Source organism: Ictalurus punctatus, chromosome 16, assembly GCF_001660625.3.
Source record: "Ictalurus punctatus breed USDA103 chromosome 16, Coco_2.0, whole genome shotgun sequence".
In the NCBI taxonomy this organism is placed as follows: domain Eukaryota; kingdom Metazoa; phylum Chordata; class Actinopteri; order Siluriformes; family Ictaluridae; genus Ictalurus; species Ictalurus punctatus.
The window spans coordinates 21,498,083-21,518,214 of NC_030431.2; the positions used below are offsets into that span (position 1 = coordinate 21,498,083).

Here is a 20,132-nt window from a genome sequence, read left to right on the forward strand (position 1 = left end):
ACACCTGCTAAAGCACAGGGAGGTCTCTCAGTTGAGTGGAGAAGCATCCTCAACATCATCACTCCACTCTGACTCGCTACTGCTGCACGTGTTTAATGCCTGCGTTTCCTTTGATAATAACATTAACACCGTGATTGGAAATGTATTTATGTCACAGCAACAGTTCGGTCGGGGGAAGAAAAAAAAGAAACGTCTTCCTTACCCCAGCTGTAGTCGATCAGCTTAGCGTGTGACCTTTTGATTCTTTCATTTTGCACTGGAGCCGTCATGGATGTTTATCGTCTCCGGTTTTTGCATGGTGCTAACTCCATGTCTAAACCATTACACATTACACGACCGCTTACGGCGATACCACTTTGAGAAAGCCCAACCACAAACAGCACTTGGACTCCAAGATGGCCGCCACAACTGTATTTTTTTTAAAAATTTTTTACCTTGGTGACGTCTTTTTGTCCGTTTTTCTAGTCCTCGATTTAGGCATGCCATTTTCACGACTCCAGACTTTTCCTTACTCGTTAGATGACTTTGCTGATTGACTACAGTTGGAGTAACCTGGCCATTGTATACATTTAAGTTTTGGCCTAACTGTTCCTCCTCCAGTGTGAATATGTTAATTAATGGCCTTTTGCTTCAGTGTTGTCTTTGTCGATGTAAATGTGCCTTTTCTAACCATAGCCCACTTTTTAAAATGCAGTTTTCTAACCTCTTTTTTTTTTTTTAAATCTTGTCTAATTTTTAAAAATTTTTTCCCCTTCCTTTTAGATGTGCTATGTGTTTATAAGCCGTCGGACCGTGTGTGTCTTGTTAATCTGTAAACGCTGATTCAGTGTGAATGAGGTCGAAGCGTGACTGGCACAGATGCGCATCATTTTCTCGTGTGTGTGTGCGCGCGTGTGTGTGTTTGTGTTTGGTGGCTGTAAAGGTGCAATCATTGATGAATTTATGAAATTGGTGTGCAGTGTTTTTTAAAGTTGAGCTTTAAACAGCATCAAAACTAGGATTTATTCAATCTGTCTTCTGCAAGCACAGCATACTATTCACACAGGCCCATGTATTGGTCAAATATATATATTTTAAAGGGTTAGAATCGATATGATTATCAAAACACTGGTAAACGAGCTCAAAATGATCAAAACTTGACACAATTCCAGACTTTATCCAGAATTTTCCAGATTGGTAGTAGTCATGATGAGAAGGATGTATAAACACTAAAATCCACCTGGTTGAAAAGTGCTTGCCATCACTTCCTGTTTATCATTCCACAAAAGGTGGTGGTTTAATTTTCTCTACACCTCAGCTCTGAGCGTAGTGCCTCTAGCGTGAACGCCTTGTCGTTTCCGTAGTAACTCTCTTTACGGCGGACACTCGACGTAATCTAAACCTCATAATAAAGAATTGAAAATGTACTGCTTTCTTTTAGCAGAGAAGCTTTGATGGTTGGTGACGTCATTTTGGTGAAGTTTTCAGTTAAGGAGACGTTTATGGAACGGGTTTGTAGAAGCGCAGTGTCGGCGCTTTGCACCAGTAAGTTCTCCCGACGCGGGAAAGTCTTCGGGACACTGGTCTCTTAGCAACATGGCAAGCTGTATAAATGGATTAAAAAGTCATTCAGTAATGAATAGTCGGAGTAATAGTCGGTGAATTGCTGTGGTGTACGATGAATTAAACACTACAGGAAGTGCTGTGATAGGAATCTAATCTGCTTTGGATTGGTCACCGTGGTAACAGTATTACAACACTCTGGCACTGATTATTTTCCCGTAACAGCACATCCCGAAGTGTTTTACTCGCCATGTTACTAACTGTGTGTCGAAGGTGATTTTGTTGGCAGAATAGATTGGTTTCCCGCCCGGGGATGTTGGATTTGTAGTTGCTCAGCATTTCCTAATATTCAAGGGATTTAAGTAAACATTAGCTAGATGTTCATGTGGAAGGTTTATTTTAAGGGTGGTACTGTAGTTGCAACCATGTGGCCACAGCACTGGTTATTAAATGACCAAAGATGGCCGCCGCTTTCCAACCATGAGACGTGTCGGATATTAAAGTTGTATGAAAACATTGCGCTCCAAGCTATACACCTATAGAGACGATTTTATTTTTTTACAGCTAGCCATGCATTCAGTTATAAATACACGCAGGTAAATATGGAGTTGCAGGTGCTAGCTTGTATCTGCAAGACAAATCCTTTTCTATTATTGAGCACGCCTTGCAGAAGCTGCAAAATGTTAGTGGTTAAAAATAATAATAAGGGGGATCATTTTATTATTTTTTTTCTTTAGTTCTGCTCTGAATACGCTATTTCACATAACAGATGTTTACATACAGTCCACAAGACACAATGAATTTGGATGCACCTATTTGTTCTTCAGAAAAACCCTCCAGGTCCTGCGCATTCTTTCCATCAGCGGCTCTGTGATGTTGAGAGCCATCTTCTCACACCGAGGACAATTTAGGGACTCGTATACAACTATTACAAAAGGTGCAAACATTCACTGATTCTCAAGAAAGCAACACGATACGTTAAGAGACGAGGAGGGGGAGGGGGTGGGGTGTTATCATACCAGTGTTTTATCACATCATTGATCACACTGAAATGCTATCAACATGTATCACTGATTGCACCTTCAGCCTTTTGATTCATAGAATAGAAATTTCTTCTCTCTCCTTTTTTTTTTTTTTCTTTTTTCTTTTTCTTTTCCAAGTCGTACTGTAACTCCTTATGAATAGCAGATGAGTAATGATATTCTTTATTGTAGTGCCTGTAGAAATCCTGATGAGGAGGGTGTTGGCTTGGGAGAAGATTGTGTGGCGGGGGGGCTGGGGTTCTTTATCGTGCTGCCGATTGGCTCACATTTGGCCTATATTTTCAGTTTTAATAATATTGCCTCACACGAAACAAAAACAAAGAAAATACTGAGATCTTGATGCTGGTGGGATTTATGGAACATAGCAAAAAAAAAAACAGTAGATTTACAACAGCAGCAGTTTACATTTTAACCAGTGATTCCCAAGCCAACACTGAAATCTCCAAAATGTGTGTTTTCTTCTTTCAGGACTCCCTACATCCTGTTCAGGAGTCTGTGTGCGTGCGTGTGTGTGTGTGTGTGTGGTGTTTAGCTTGGTGTGTGTGTGTTCTCTGCAATCATGGGGAGTGTGATTGACTGCTCACGGGTTTTCCTGTTTGTCTCGTGTAGGACGCTTAGTGCACGACCTCACTGACACCGTATTAAGTTCTTATACGTTTAAGTCTCACTACCTTCTGACTGAGTCAAATCGTGCTGAGTTGATGAAATTACCTCTGATTCCTTCTCCTTCGTCAGCTACCCAAAAGAATCCGGCCAAAGGTAACTTCACGTTCGCTCCCGTCCCTTTTTCTTTAAATAACCTTGTCGCTTTTCACGCCTTTGCTTTTTCTTTTTTTTTTCTTTCTTTTTTTTTTTTTGAGGGGGGGCGGGGCGGGGGGTTGTTTTTAATTTCAGCTCTTCTAATTTACAGCTACTAATGCAAACGCTGGACTTAAAATAACGTACGGCTCGCATTATAACAGCTTAGTGATGTTTAGCAATAAGCAGACTCGAGCGTGCGCTATATTAGGCATGTGCTGATGATTGGTGATCTTGTGCTAGATCAAAATCACTAGCGGTTTAAAATAGTCCATTTAGGAGGAGGAGGAGGTAGGCAGCTGTTTATTATGTAATTATTTATTTATTAATTTTTTTGGAGACGGTGAATCCTGTTCATAAGGCAGCACAAGGACAGCTGTCCTCTAGGATTCCTTTTAAACTCGCAGGAGCAATGTTTTACCTGGGTCATTAAAACAGTAGATAATATTATGATAATTTTGCAAACTGTGGTAAAAGTTTAGGCAATTATCATAATACGGGAATGTAATATCAGCACATGCTTGGTATACACACTTACAAATTGCTAGATGCTTCTGCAGATTAGTGCTGAGGCCGTGTGTGTGTGTGTGTGTGTGTGCGTGCGTGCGCGCGTGCGTGCGCGCGTGTCTAACATTCAGCGGCCAGTAGCACCAATTGAAATCGAGTTGGATGTTGAGGGTGATGTGTTAAACTATACAAGTTGAGTGTTAAATGAGTGCTGTCGTCTTCATCATCATCATCCTCCCGCAGATTCAAGGTGCGTCGAGACCGCATAACGTGATGCATGAAGATATTGTGTAAAAATCTCTATAAAACAGCTGATCAGTAACGCCAGCGGACAATAAACAGGAAATGAACACCGCATCTCTGATCTCAGCTTGGACTCTGTGATCGCCTGCATTTCTTTTAAACCAAAACGAGTCGTGTAAATGTATATTTATGTTTACAGCGTTTAGCAGATGCTCTTCTCTGGAGAAACATTTTAAAGCCTGGAAAAGATATCCTAACTTATAATATGTACAGTGGATATAAAAAGTTTGTTAAAATGGCACGTTTCTGTGATGTAAAAGGAAAGCAAGATAAATCATCAGAACCTTTTATACCTTTTATTGTAAAATTTTGACCTATTAAAGTGAAAAATCATGATAGTAGTTTGGGGGGGGGTGGATAAAGAATGTACAATAATGTGGCTGCGTAAGTGTGCACACCACATAGACTTAGTTGAAGCACTTTTTAGATTTTAGTTTGGAACATCTTGACCGACGTAGCAGTATTTTGCCATTCGTCCATGCAAAAGCATTCTAACTCTGTCAAATTGGCTGGGCATCTCCTGTGCACTGCCCTCTTCAGGTCACCCCGCAGATCTGTGATTGGATTTAGGTCTGGACCCTGGCTGGACTTACTTACTTACTTACTTACTTACTTACTTACTTACTTACTTACTTACTTACTTACTTACTTATTTATTTATTTATTTATTTATTTATTTATTTATTTATGTTTTCCTTCTGTTTGGGTGTATATTATTATCTATTGTCACATGTATGGAGCAACCAGCGCTTGCCAGAGATTGCTGCAGTTCTTTTAATGTTGCTGTAGACCTCTTGGCTGCCGTGCCGTGTTTTCTCCACTTGTCAATTTATTGTCTTTACAGTGTTCCATGGTATATCCAATGCCTTGGAAAAAACAGAGATCCTGTACCTGCTTTGTAGGCTGTTTGTGGCTTTTCCAGTTGGATGTTACCAAGGTGATGTCAGGAAAATCCTGTAGGAACAGCTGTACTTTATTTGGGGTTAATCAGTCACTTTAATTGTTGGGAGGTGTATACTAATTAGTATTTAACATGAGGTTGAATGTGATTGGTTGTTTCTGAACACGGACGCATCCCCAGTTATTAAAGGGTGCACAAACCTGTGCAAGCTGGGTATTGTAAACCCCCCCCCCACCCCCACCCCCCTAGATTTTTTTTTCTTTTTTTTTTTCTCTCTCCCAGTTTAATTTATAGATTAAAGTTTCACAATAAAGGTGGAAAAGGTTCTGACATGATTTATCTTGGTTTCATATATTTACATAAAAAAAAAAAATATCCTGCCATTTTAACAGGGGTGTGTAGACTTTTTATATCCACTGTATAGGCTATAGTCTAGAAGAATAGCATAAAACGAAAACCCTGTTACTTGACGATGCTGTTATACTACCGTAGAACAGTTTATGAAGTTAAAGCTGCTTTACATTTGCATTAGGGTGTAATATGTTCAACTGGTGCAACTGACTAACTTGCAGCTGGCTGCCAATTTGGTTTCCGAAATTACCCGACATAAGAAACGGTAATAAATGTATTCTGTTTGTCGAATCCAACTCTGTGCTTAACACAGAATTGGGGTTGGGGGAAAGACCGAATCCATTCACAAAAACGCCAAAATGGAGATAAAGTAATAACGTAACTCTAAATGTAGCCAGCATATTTGGTGTGTGAATTTGCTTTAGTTTTGCACTGGAGCTACAGTATGTTAAGAATGCTTAGTCTCCATTTTAGTGTTGTGCGAACTGCCTAATAACTGTCTAATGACGCTTTCACACATGCAGTGTTTAATCGGTTTGACTGGAACCCTGGTGATTTCCCCTCAGCACGGTTCTTTAGGCAGGTGAGAACACTGCACTTACACTCGAACAAAGTAACCAGTCCACGATCATTTGTGCAGCGTGGTCGCTGCTCACGTCCGAATCAACTCTAGCACTGTCGAACTGCAACGAGAAAGCGGTTCAACTCTATCAACCCAACCAACCTTTTTTTTTTTTTTTCTTCTAAACTGAGGCAAAGGACAGAGTTTTAAGCAGGTCATTTACACCGATTAGCCATAACGTTAAAAGCACTGAGAGGTGAAGTGAATAACATTGATAATCTCGTTACAATGGCTCCTGTGAAAGGAAGGGATATATTAGGCAGCAAGGGAACAGTCAGTTGTTGACGTTAATGTGTTGGAAGCAGGGAAAAATGGGCAAGAGTAAGAATCTGAGGAGCTTTGGCAAGGGCAAAATTTTAATGAATAGATGACTAAATCAGAGCATCTCCAAAACTGCAGGTCTTGTGGGGTGTTTGCGCTATGCAATGGTTAGTACCTAACAAAAGTGGTCCAAGGAAGGACGACCGGTGAACTGGTGACAGGGTCCTGGGTGCGCAAGACTCACTGATGCATGTAGGGAGTGAAGGCCAGCCTGTCTGGTCCAATACTACAGAAGAGCTACTGTAGCACAGACTGCAGAAAAAGTTAATGCTGGCTATGATGGAAAGGTTTCAGAACACACAGTGCATCTCAGTTTGTTGCATATGGGGCTGTGTAGCTGCAGACCAGTCAGAGTGCACATGCTGACCCCTGTCCACCGCCGAAATCTCCTTCAATGGGCACGTGAGCATCAGAATTGGACCATGGAACAATGGAGGAAGGTGGCCTGATCTGAAGAATCACGTTTTCTTTAGCATCATGTGGACGGCCGGGTGCGTGTACCTGGGGAAGGGAAGGCACCAGGATGCACTATGGGAAGAAGGCGAGTCGGCGGAGGCAGAGTGATGCTCTGGGCGATATTCTGCTGGGAAACCTTGGGTCCTGGCATTCATGTGGAAGTTACTTTGACACGTAGCACCTACCTAAACATTGTGCAGACCAAGTACACCCCTTCATGGCAACAGTATTCCCTAATAGCAGTGGCCTCTTTCAGCAGGATAATACACCCTGCTACACTGTGAACAATGTTCAGGAATGATTTGAGGAACATGACAAAGAGTTCAAGGTGTTGGGCTCCAAATTCTCCAGATCTCAATCCGATCGAGCGTCCGTGGGACGTGCTGGACACACAAGTCCCATCCATGGAGGCCCCACCTCGCAACTTACAGGACTTGCTTACAGGATCTGCTTCTAACGTCTTATCTAGCATGTTAGATACCCACAGCACACCTTCAGAGGTCTTGTAGAGTCCATGACTCGATGGGCCAGAGACGTTTTTCTGGCACACGGGGGACCTACGCAATATTAGGAAGGTGGTTTTAATGTTATGGCTGATGGGTGTATTATGATCTAGTCATGTATTTAGCTCCAGCTCTGTGCATGAGTAATTTTATTTGTTTATTTATTTAATTTTTTATGTTAAAAAAAAAAGAAAAAAAAATTTCCAACACATGCTTGGCAAAGGTTTGCCTATGTCAATGGTGAGGAAGAACGTGATTCTGCTTCAAGATGTTAGAACCATCGTTTTATGTAAGTTTTAAGCTGTCAGAAACCACAATCTGAGTGTTAAAAAAAATAAATAGTGTTTAAGTCGAGTGCATGATGACCTAATTATGCAGTTGAACAATGCTAAACTGGTGCCTGCATTAGCCTCGTAGCTCTAGTACACAACTTCAGACACCAAAGACTTCCTGGCTGATTGACTACATTTGGGGTAAGGGAACTCAGTCGCCTGTAGTTATTTTGAGTCCTCGAGCTGCACTTTCATGACACAAACCACAAAACCTTCTTTAAATCACTTTGGGTTTTGTTTTTATTAACATTCGCTTTAAGCTTATCCTTTTTTAAAAAAATTATTATTTTTTTAAAATCCAAACCTATTTTGGATGGCAGCGTGTAAATCCTTTGCATTTTACTTTTCATTTATTTATTTATTTATTTATTTTTGGCCTCGTCATTTGCTGGACAGATTTTTGCCATTCAAAATAGTTTGGGTTGCAATTGTTTTGCCTCTTCTGTTACGTGCAGACGTGTTAAGTGCAGCTGGGGTGTGTGTGTGTGTGTGTGTGTGTGTGTGTGCGCGCATGCCGCTTATTATTCTGCTTCTAATCCATTTGCTCTGGCTGTGTCTCAAATCAACTGACTGTAAAAATGCTCTCAATTTCTCAAATCTCACCCTTGAGAGTGGGCCCCTGAAATATCCAGGTAGTCTTGCCGTCTCAGTCTGTCTTTACGTACCCTCGTTCGCTTCCATCAAGACACTCCAATTGTGCGAGTCGTCTTGTTTAATTACACGAGTCTGCGTTCGCAGCATGATGTAGGGAGCGTGTTTCGGGCATCGCTCAGATTTCGCGAACATGGCCACGAGCGAGTATGATCGTGGCGTGCGGGGAAAAAAAAAATAAAATTTGATTTTAAATTTAGTCACTTTAGTCGTGACATCTTGATTAGTCTACGCTGATGCCTCATCTATCACATGAGGGTGCGGTTAAAAACAACCGTGCAGTGCCGCGCTGGTCCTCAGCACGTTTAGCGTTTGAGACACACTTGCTTTTGGGTGAGGTTTGGTGACTAGCAACCGCCGGCGAGTAGGAGCTGACTGGCCCACAGTAATGCACCTGTGTGTTTAATGTACGTGTGCGTGTGTGTGTAGGAGGAAGACTCCTGTGCTGCGAGGCATGCCCCGCCTCCTTCCACCCATCCTGTTTAAATATGGAGATGCCCGAGGGAGCTTGGCTTTGTAGTGAATGCAGAGCGGGAAAGAAACCCCGCTACAAACAGATCGTCTGGGTCAAGCTGGGCAACTACAGGTAAAATAAAATAAATAAATAAATGCAGAACGCACATGAACATGAACCACAAAGAGTGATGCAAGGTGGTACAGTGTAAGATGAGATTGTGATTTCTCTGTAGATGGTGGCCCGCTGAGATCTGTAACCCTCGGCTGGTTCCATCCAACATCCAGAATCTGAAACACGACATCGGGGATTTTCCAGTCTTTTTCTTCGGGTCGCACGATTACTACTGGATCCACCAGGGCCGAGTTTTCCCGTACTTGGAGAACGACAAGAACTTCGCCGAGGGACAAATCGGGATAAACAAGACTTTTAAAAAAGGTATGAATAAACGGTGATGAGTTCATGGTGTGAGAATTGTCTACTTGCCACTTCACATGAATTTGATTGATTGATTGATTTTATTTATTTTTATTTTATCCAAAAAGAGGCCAAAACAAATGGAATTTCCGCCTGTTTTGGTGCTTCCCGTGTTCAGCGTTTGAATTTATTTGTGATGTCACACTCCACAGTAGAGGTTAACTGCTCATTTGAAAGTAGCCACTAGGGGCTTTAAGAATTTGTAGCTTTTCCACAAGTATTTCTTTTTCTTTTACCCAATCTACTAGGTTTAATTGTTCTAATTTGTTTGTGGCAGTTATACACTGTGGTTTACTATCAAAAAAGCTTTTGTAGTCGTGGTCCGTTTTATCTCGGAACCTATGTTACTGAGGAGACGAATTATATGAATTGTTTGGCCAGCAATGGACTCGCACCCCTCCCCTTTCGTTTCACCCTGCTCACCAGCAGCTAAACATAGTCATGATACTCTATGCACAGAAACCCAAGAGTGTCCTGACTAATCTTATAACAGACTTGTGGCGATAAAATGATTCATTCGTGTATAGATTGAAAAATGTCCAATAAGTCAGTATCCAATGTACTAGGTGCAGTGTATACTTATATTTATTTATTTTTTCTCTCCTTTTTTATTTATTTATTTTTTTTTCTTCCCTCTTTCACATTTGCAACGTTATTCCATCACATACTGCAAAAATATATAATTTAGCAAGTAATGATATATTTGATCTGGGCAAATTGGACTAAAGTTTCTCTTTATTGGATTGCTTTTAAACGTATTAGATTATAAAGACTATTTCTAGACATTTTTACTCATTTCAAGCTAGAAATCTTTCTTATTCGATTGGCAGAAACTTTTGCCCACTTCATACATGTTTTATTTCTGGAAGAGTGCAGAAGTATAGATCAATAAAATGACAGTTTAAAGCTTGAGCTTAGTAAATGTGTCTGTAAATAGGCTTTATTGTGTATATGTATATTAGATTATGATGTATATTAGATTTATTTATTTATTTTGCAATGCAGCAATGTAGTACACAGTTTTCATTGCCCTTGGAAAGAGTGCTTATAATATCTATATGGTGTGTGTAGCACTGGAGGAGGCAGCGAAGAGGTTTCAGGAGCTGAAATCTCAGCGAGAGACCAAAGAAGCTCTGGAACAAGAACGCAACTCACGACGGCCTCCGCCATACAAACTCATCAAGGTACAACACAAAATCTCACTCTGCGACACACATTTGTTTTTTCATGTTTAAATTGTTTTCCTCTAAACATTTAAACATGTATTTTAACATGTATCCGTTTTCTCCCATGCTCAGTGTAACAAGCCCGTAGGGAAGGTGCAGGTGTGCGTGGCCGACCTGTCGGAGATCCCGCGCTGCAACTGCAAGCCGAACGACGAGCACCCGTGCGCGCCAGAATCGGAGTGCGTGAACCGGGCGCTGCAGTACGAGTGTCACCCGCAGGTGTGTGCCGCCGCCGAGCGCTGCCTCAACCAGAGCTTCAGCAAACGCCAATATCCGAAAATGGAAGTGATCAAGACGGAGATGCGCGGCTGGGGCCTTAAAACCAAACAGGACCTCAAAAAGGTCAGTGAGAAATACGGATTTCTTTCCGCAGGTCATAACACCAGGTAATGGGCGTCCTCGGGTGGACAAGAGCAGGGAAAGTTCAGTTTGATCAGCCAAAATACAAACTTGATGACATGACACGGCCAGAATAGTTTACGCTAAACATCTTCTACTTACGTACTTAGCATCAGACTACTGCTAGCGTGCTAATCTGTCGAGAGTGGGGATAATTTGCGACTGGTTTAAGCTCTGCTCATGTCCACCCAGGGAAATCGGTACATCTTATGCCCCCTACCGTTTAATTTAGCAGACACTCGTCCTGTCATGGCTCATCAACAACTGTTAACACGTTCCTTTTTGTTTCCAAGTTGTCTTGGAAACAGGACGTCATGTTTCAGAAGTGTAATTTTCGAGTTAAAATTGATGTGTGTGCGTGTGTTTGTGTTTGAACTGAAGGGAGATTTTGTGATGGAGTACGTAGGAGAATTGATCGATCTGGAGGAATGTCGACAGCGAATCAGCCATGCCAACAAGAACCATGTGACCAACTTCTACATGCTCACTCTCACCAAGGTGATATTTTTTTATTTGAACCACTTTGGCCATGTCCTCAATCTGTCCAAGTGTGAGTAAGGACTTGGCCATCTTTTAGTCAAAGTGTGTGTGTGTGTGTATGTATATGTATATGTGTGTGTGTATGTATGTATGTATGTATGTATGTGTATGTGTATATATATATATGTATGTATATACACGCACAGTATCTCACAAAAGTGAGTACACACTCACATTTTTGTAAATATTTGATTATATCTTTTCATGTGACAACACTGAAGAAATGACACTTTGCTACAATGTAAAGTAGTGAGTGTACAGCTTGTGTAACAGTGTAAATTTGCTGTCCCCTCAAAATAACACGCACCTCAACACACTCAATAACTCAACACACAGCCATTAATGTCTAAACCGCTGGCAACAAAAGTGAGTACACCCCTAAGTGAGAATGTCCAAATAGGGCCCAATTAGCCATCCCCCCCCCCCCCCCCCCCCCCCGTGTCATGTGACTTGTTAGTGTTACAAGGTCTCAGGTGTGAATGGGGAGCAGGTGTGTTAAATTTGGTGTCATCGCTCTCACACTCCCTCATACTGGTCACTGGAAGTTCAACATGGCACCTCATGGCAAAAAACTCTCTGAGGATCTGAAAAAAGAGTTGTTGCTCTACATAAAGATGGCCTAGGCTATAAGAAGATTGCCAAGACCCTGACACTGAGCTGCAGCACAGTCGCCAAGACCATACAGCGGTTTAACAGGACAGGTTCCACTCAGAACAGGCCTTGCCATGGTCGACCAAAGAAGCTGAGTGCACATGCTCAGCGTCATATCCAGAGGATGTCTTTGGGAAATAGACGCATGAGTGCTGCCAGCATTGCGGCAGAGGTTGAAGGGGTGGGGGGTCAGCCTGTCAGTGCTCAGACCATACGCTCCACACTGCCTCAAATTGGTCTGCATGGCTGTCGTCCCAGAAGGAAGCCTCTTCTAAAGATGATGCACAAGAAAGCCCACAAACAGTTTGCTGAAGACAAGCAGACTAAGGACATGGATTACTGGAACCATGTCCTGTGCTCTGATGAGACCAAGATAAACTTATTTGGTTCAGATGGTGTCAAGCGTGTGTGACGGCAACCAGGTGAGGAGTACAAAGACAAGTGTTTCTTGCCTACAGTCAAGCATGCTGGTGGGAGTGTCATGGTCTGGGGCTGCATGAGTGCTGCCGGCACTGGGGAGCTACAGTTCATTGAGGGAACCATGAATGCCAACATGTACCGTGACATACTGAAGCAGAGCATGATCCCCCTCCCTTTGGAGACTGGGCCGCAGGGCAGTATTCCAGCATGATAACAACCCCAAACACACCTCCAAGACGACGACTGCCTTGCTAAAGAAGCTGAGGGTGAAGGTGATGGACTGGCCAAGCATGTCTCCAGACCTAAACCCTATTGAGCATCTGTGGGACATCCTCAAACGGAAGGTGGAGGAGCACAAGGTCTCTAACATCCACCAGCTCCGTGATGTCGTCATGGAGGAGTGGAGGAGGACTCCAGTGGAACCTGTGAAGCTCTGGTGAACTCCATGCCCAAGAGGGTTAAGGCAGTGCTGGAAAATAATGGTGGCCACACAAAATATTGACACTTTGGGCCCAATTTGGACATTTTCACTTTTGTTGCCAGCGGTTTAGACATTAATGGCTGTGTGTTGAGGTATTTTGAGGGGACAGCAAATTTACACTGTTACACAAGCTGTACACTCACTACTTTACATTGTAACAAAGTGTTATTTCTTCAGTGTTGTCACATGAAAAGATATAATCAAATATTTACAAAAATGTGAGGGATGTACTCACTTGTGTGATACTGTGTGTGTGTGTGTGTGTGTGTGTGTGTGTGTATATGTATGTATGTATGTATGTGTGTGTAATATAAATAAATCAAATATGGGATTCCATGAATTGGAAACTTAAAATGGTTATAATAGTATTATAATATAGTAATATTATTATATTATAATATTAATAATAATTACACTGTAATACTAATATTACCACAACGTTAAAGTAATTTGGAGAAAACTGTAAGCACTGCGTCCTGTTGGTATGCTGGATCGGTTTGGAAGATGTTTATTTGTGTTTTGTGTGTGTGTGTGTGTGTGTCTCTCAGGATCGCGTGATTGATGCTGGGCCCAAAGGGAACTTGTCTCGCTTCATGAATCACAGCTGCAGCCCAAACTGCGAGACACAGAAATGGACAGTGAACGGAGACGTCCGCATCGGCCTTTTCACTCTGTGTGACATCGCCGCAGGTGAGAGAGCAAGCACTAATCCAACGTTCTCTTAAGCTCGTCTCTGCTGCACACTGCATTCAAATATTTGTTTAAAAAAATTTATAAAATTTATTTTTTAAAAAGCCTGTATTTAAAATTTTGAAGTTCAGCTCTGTTACTTTAATGTAATTTTATGAAAACAATTCAAAGTGTTGGCCCTAAAAGCGACGTTACAACTGTGTTCTGTGGCTACGTCTCAAATGGAGTTTATAGGGTGTATAGTGCACTAAATAAATTTCAGTTAGCTCAATTTGGGCTCAGGTGGTAGAGCGGGTTGTCCACTTATCGTAGGGTTGGCGGTTCGATTCCCGGCCCACGTGACTCCACATGCCGAAGTGTCCTTGGGCAAGACACTGAACCCCAAGTTGCTCCCGATGGCAAGTTAGCGCCTTGCATAGCAGCTCTGCTCCCATTGGTGTGTATGTGAGTGGGTGAATGAGAAAGCGCTATATAAGTGCAGACCATTTACCATTTTACTAAATAGGGTGCAGTGGCACTATATAGTATATAACGGGCAGGCACCGTTTGCAGGTTGGTCTAACTGGGCTGGAATATCAAATCAAGCTAAATGTTAGCAAGAAGAAAATATGACTCTGGGTAAATACGATTCTCTTGCTTAAGAAAACTGCACAGGTTTCAGCATCTAGGGCTGCATGTGATACTGAAATGTAGTGTAGTGGTACTGATGTTTGTCTGTAGCATTATATCGTTGTAGGCTCATTAATATTTAAATGTAATTGAATCCTGAAAAATGAAATGCAAGTTTAAATTGAGGAAGTAAACTGCTGATGGGCTGAGTGGAGTGAACTGAAATGAAGTGAATCATTTATAAACTGTGAGTCGTGTGTGTGTGTGTGTGGACAGACACTGAACTAACATTTAATTATAACCTGGACTGTTTGGGGAACGGGAGAACGACGTGTCACTGCGGAGCTGAGAACTGCAGCGGCTATTTGGGAGTCCGACCAAAGGTACCGACACATACACAGACATGGGGGGGGGGTTAGTATAGTGTGTGTATCAACAGTTTGTGTGTGTGTGTAGAGAGAATACTAATAGCTAAAGCTACCTTTCTATGTTTTAAATTTCTCCTCCCCTTTTTTGCTTTCTTGTTTTTTCTTTCTTCCTTTCTTTTTACGTTCTGTCTGCTCTGTTCAAACTTGTGTGTGTGTGTGTGTTTTTTCTTCTGTCCCTCAGAGTGCGGTGGTGTTGGAAAAGGAGGAGAAAGTGAGGAATTCGAAGCTAAAGGTGAGGAAGAGGAAGCTAAAGGCAGAAAGCCGCAGTCATGATTATTACTGCTACTGCTGTGGCGAAGGCGGAGAACTGGTCATGTGTGACAGGAAGGATTGTCCCAGAGCCTATCACCTGCTCTGCCTCAACCTGACTACGCCCCCTTATGGTATGCTAAGCCACAACCATTCACACAAGTGATTGATCCAAGTAGACTCAGTTAACCTTTTGTTTCCACTCATACATGTGTTTGTGTGTGTTCAGGTCGCTGGGAATGCCCTTGGCACCAATGCAGTGTGTGTCAGCGCCCAGCCTCTGTGTTCTGCCACTTTTGCCCCGCCTCTTTCTGCCAGGATCATGAGGCGGGGCAGCTGGTGCTTTCCGCCCAGGATAACCGGCCCTGTTGTCCCAATCACGACCCGGAACGAGCACCCAGCCTCCCTACTGCTCTGAGGGTGAAGGAGGAAGAGGAAGCAGAAAGGGAAGAGGAGGACGATGGGGATGCAGAGAGAGAGGCAGAAGAGGATGAGGAAGGAGAAATGGCTGAGTGACTGAGCCAAAGCTCTTAAACTGAAACACTTCAACACGGTGACTGGAATTCTGAGGCCCTCCGTGCAGCTAGGGGGCGGTGTGCAGTTCAAAATCATCATACATTCAAGTTGGTTGTTGTCCATTCCAGATCTACAGCAGAGGGCGATCATTTATTGAGCCGGGGGGAAAAAAAAAGTCACAATTTACAACTTCACTCTTTCAGATCCAGAAATGTGGAATCACACAGCACCCACTAATCGTCACTTTACCAATTTTCTTTTCTTTTTCAAGCCGGGTTCTAATTCATCCTCGGAGCGGAGCCGTGATCTTTTACACACTCTCCGGTACCTACAACACCTTGAGAACTTCAGTCGATGTACCTCAGTGTAAATAGAAAGGATTCATACGAGACACATAGATTCTCTACACTAGAATTTTCAGTACACGTCTGAATATCAGCTAGTTGTGAAAAAAAAGAAAAAAAAGGACCGTGACTCCGGTTTTGGTTACGTGCTGCCTATTCATACCCGTGCGTTTGTGATTTGTAAGATATATATATCACGAATATATTTATGACTACGTTTACATCCACTCACGGTGTACAGTATTGTTCATTGGTATTATTAGTGAGTTTGATATCACTATTCTTAATGTCATTGTATACGTGCCCACTTTTTCTTTGTCCCCCCCCCCACCCCCCCATCACTTGCTCATTTCTTGTCGTGACCGGTTAATTTCATAGTCAAGCACTTAAATTTCGATTTGAACACTGCCGTTGTTGTGCCGATAGGAATGTCAGTCCATAAGGAATTTTTAATTTTTTATTATTTTTTAAAAATATAATAATTTTCAGTGATGTCGCCAATGTACATTCTTTTATTTTTATTTTTTTAAAGCCTCATTTGTACACAATAGTGACCACTTTTAAGGTATCGTAATCGCAGTGTACCTTAATAACCCAGTCGAATTAACAACCCAAGATTCTGATGCATGTAACAATGTCTGGAGTTGTTCATTTGAACGAATTGATAATGGCACCAATGGCAACGCATCATCATTACGCTTATTGAACTGCAAACGTTCTGTTTTTGTGACCATTGCACAACCAGTTGGAAATGGTCTGCAGTGGAGCATCCATGTTGAAATGAATTTCTAGCACGTGATGAAGGCAAAAACCAGCAACGCCTTTCTGTGGGTTGTATGATGGTTACCGAAATGTATTTTAACATTTAATTACTATTCAATACTTTATTAACTCCGTAGCGTTGATCGTGGCAGACGTTCAGTGCATCCTGGCTCAGTGTTCAGCGGGGCTGCACAATACAAAGATATTAGACCTGGTTAAAGATGGACCAGGACCAAGAAGATGGATCTACTGGGTCATTTGAATGCTGCTGTGATCCATCTAAACACTTAGTCATCTGGAGTGTCTGAGATCAGGATAATCCCGACACACAGTAAAATATTCAGCACCCTTGTATAAATCATTACTGCTAATATATCAAATATTAACCCCCGCTGAGCTGCTTACCTAGCCAGACGTGTGGGTTCATTTTCCCTCCCACTTCGCCACTACTCGTTATTAAATCTAATCCCTTAATATTCCAAACGTTCTTCGAGTCTGCAGAACCATGGAAGTCTGTCACTGCCAAAACAACGCTTTTGAAAACGTGTTGCATCCAGCAGTGGCCCTGTCCTGTACACTTGAAATCTGGAGCGCTGTTCACGTCTCATGCACTTTTTGGTTTTGTTCGTGGTGTTGGAGTTAGAATGGCGAGTTTGTTTACACTCAGAGGGTTTTAAAAAAAAATAAATAAATCCAGCACGTCGCTGTTCGTGTCATTTGTCACAGTTTTGAGTTATGGGAAAATATCTCTGAATTATTATTTAAGAGTTTCTGTTTCTCCAACAACTTAATTTCAGTGATTTATATATATTTTAGTGGGGGGAGGGAGGGTTAAAAATCCTATACTGTACTAAAATATTTAGGTTTGAGTGTTAAACATTTCCATGGAAATAATCAGAATGAATATTGGAATAATTAGATTTTGCAGCTAATGATTGTGTGATTTATGTTACTGCATCTGACCAAGCAGCAGTTTTGCTTATACTTACGCTCTGAGGAACAGCACAGTAATTACTATCCTATAACAGACTCATTATACGTACACTGTTTCTTTCTTTCTATTTTCTCCATTTTTCCTCTATTTGTCCCATGTATTTCTATTCCCCATTTTCTTTCTCCCTATTTTTAACACGCACTGCAATTACTTTCTTTCCTCCCTTTCTTTCTTTTTCAGTTTTCCCTATTTTTTCCTTCTTTGTTTTTTTTAAAATATATATTTTCAAATTCTTTTTTATCTTTTCTTTTCCCCTATGTATTCTTACTTTTTCCCCCTAGGTTTTTCTTTCTCCCTATTTTTCCTTACTTTTTTTTTTTTTACCTATTTTTTTTTTTTTTTTTTTTCACTTTTTCCAATTTTTCTTTTTTTTTTTTTGCTTTTCTTTTTCTTTCTTTCTTTTTTCTTTTTTTTTTTTTAAATGTCTTTTGTTCATGTTTTCCTTTTGTCTGTGATCTTTTTCCTGTTGTTTCCTCAATGACGTTCAGGTCAGTGCACATGTTATGACAAGTCTACTATCTCATAATAATGACACCTATGTGACATGCTGGATTTTTATTTTTATTTTTTAGTGTTTTTTTTATTTTTTTATTTTTTTTTTTGCGGAGCGGTTTCAATGATGAGGTACGACTTTTTTTTTTTTTTTTTTTTTTTTTTTTTTTGCGTTTGTTTGTTTATCATTAGCACTTTTCTCCATGAGTGAGCAATGTGGTTTGCGCAGAGCGCACTCGATCTCCAGTCTCCGAGAAACGATAACACAGTAGAAGTGTTTGGTATCCTGACATGAAATATTTGACTTTTGTATGCCCTTATTGTATTTCGACTTTCACTAATTCAATACAAATGAATTGTTTCAGTTTCCTTCTGATCGAATGCCTTTCAGTAGTCCTAGAATTTGTATGAATATAAATTGAGCTAAACGATTTAAAAGGCATAGTGTTACTGATTGGACATTTAATATGAGCCTTTGTTGCCATATCAGCCATTTTGTATTTACCTCCTTAAAGAGTGTTCGTGCACCGTACTTCACTGATTTCATTTTTTTTATACGTGATCTAAAGTGTCACGAATCATCTTGTGCATGTTTGTGCCTGTTCTTTATGTTGTTCAAGTTTATATTTTTTAAAATGATGCCATCTCACCAGCTCCAAGGGAAATCATTTGTGTTGACGTATTAAGGATGTGTCACATTCCTTTCATAGACTGTTTAAGGAATCTTGCTACTGGACTTATTTCTGTTGTGTGTAAATCTTAAGTGTTAATGTAAAACTCACCACGTGCGTTGAGTCACAGTATACACTCCAACTGAATAAAAGTATCGTAAATGATATTATCTGGGTAGAACGAGCTTCCCTGAGTTTCATAGAGGGCTGTGCTCCTGAGCTGGGCTGTGGCCACAGTGTTATTATGTTCTGGGAGGTTACAGCGTCAAGCTCGTCCAACTGTACATAGTAGAAAGTAAAGAACTCCACTATCATTATATCGTAGTGTCTAAAGAATGCCTGTAAAATTACTTCTGAATGTTTGTGAACGTATAGGCACATTCTTTTTGTAACTTTCTTTTACTGTATTTTTTTATTTGACCAACTTTTGAGATGGGTTTTTTTTTTTTTTTTTTTGTTCTTCAGAATTGCTAATTTATTCAGAGAAACAACATTCCACAGATTTACTCGCTCTCAGACTTGCCTGGTTCGACTTCAATAAAAACTCTACTGAATGTTCAACTCTTTTTGTTCAATGTTCAACTGCCTTTATTTCAGAAAAGATGTGTAAAAACACTGAGACTACACTGCCTTTTTAGGGGTTTTTTTTCTTCTTCGTTTCTCTTTCCTCTATTCATCTACATGCATTTTGTTGCCTCTAGGTCGGACTATGCCTTGCTGTCTGGATGTTCCAATCTGTGCATGAACGAGCTCCAGTTAGTCCAGATTGTAGCAGGCAGAATCCTCAAATTGGACCACATCACCCCTATCCTATCCACACTGCATTGGTTCCTAGTAAAATACTGCATTGATTATCGGTAATTAGTAGTATTTTATAAAGTACTGAAGGGTCTCGCACCTCAGTACCTAAGCTTTTGGGTCTTTTATTATTCGCCATGCCTGCAGTACAGTGCAGGCTCTTTGGTGGTACCTAGAATAATGAAGATTACAGCAGGGGCCAGAACTTTTTCTTACAAAGCTCCACAGCCTTCCAATTAATTTTCAGGACTCTGACACAGTCTCAGTGGTTAAGTCGGGGCCACATTAAGTGGCTGCTTAATGTCCTAGCGTGGTGCCCTCATGTGTTACCTTCTGGCTCTCCCTTTTAGGTATACCGTCAAAGCTAGTCTTCCCAGAGTACATGGGCATAGCAGAGTTGATGGTTTATAAGCACCTCACTTGACTTTAGGCTGTGAATCAGAGATTATAACTCCCTTTTTGTTTCAAGGTGTGTGTGTCGTCTAGTCTTCAGTTGGTGAGCTGTTCTACACCACCATAGTGACAATGAGGAGTTAAAGGGTCATGAAACTTCCCGCTTTCAGCTTAAGTCTACCTCTCAATGTTTTTGAAAACTGCAGTT

General features: G+C 41.2%; 1 protein-coding gene across 5 annotated transcripts in view; it reads left to right on the top strand.

The window, feature by feature from the left end:
- Window positions 1-17,351, top strand: part of nsd3 (nuclear receptor binding SET domain protein 3) — a 31,983-nt gene extending 14,632 nt beyond the window's left edge. For 2 of the 5 annotated variants that reach the window (XM_047160774.2, XM_017489994.3), the window contains exons 14-23: window positions 3,195-3,344; window positions 8,760-8,916; window positions 9,020-9,222; window positions 10,333-10,445; window positions 10,560-10,829; window positions 11,268-11,384; window positions 13,527-13,668; window positions 14,554-14,660; window positions 14,887-15,088; window positions 15,184-17,351. In XM_047160774.2, the coding sequence (XP_047016730.1) occupies window positions 3,195-3,344; window positions 8,760-8,916; window positions 9,020-9,222; window positions 10,333-10,445; window positions 10,560-10,829; window positions 11,268-11,384; window positions 13,527-13,668; window positions 14,554-14,660; window positions 14,887-15,088; window positions 15,184-15,470 (1,748 nt within the window). In that variant the 3' untranslated portion in view covers window positions 15,471-17,351. The remainder of the gene's footprint in view (window positions 1-3,194; window positions 3,345-8,759; window positions 8,917-9,019; window positions 9,223-10,332; window positions 10,446-10,559; window positions 10,830-11,267; window positions 11,385-13,526; window positions 13,669-14,553; window positions 14,661-14,886; window positions 15,089-15,183) is intronic. The other 3 variants (XM_047160776.2, XM_017489997.3, XM_047160775.2) reach the window with 2 other exon arrangements.
- Window positions 17,352-20,132: the final 2,781 nt, after the last annotated feature.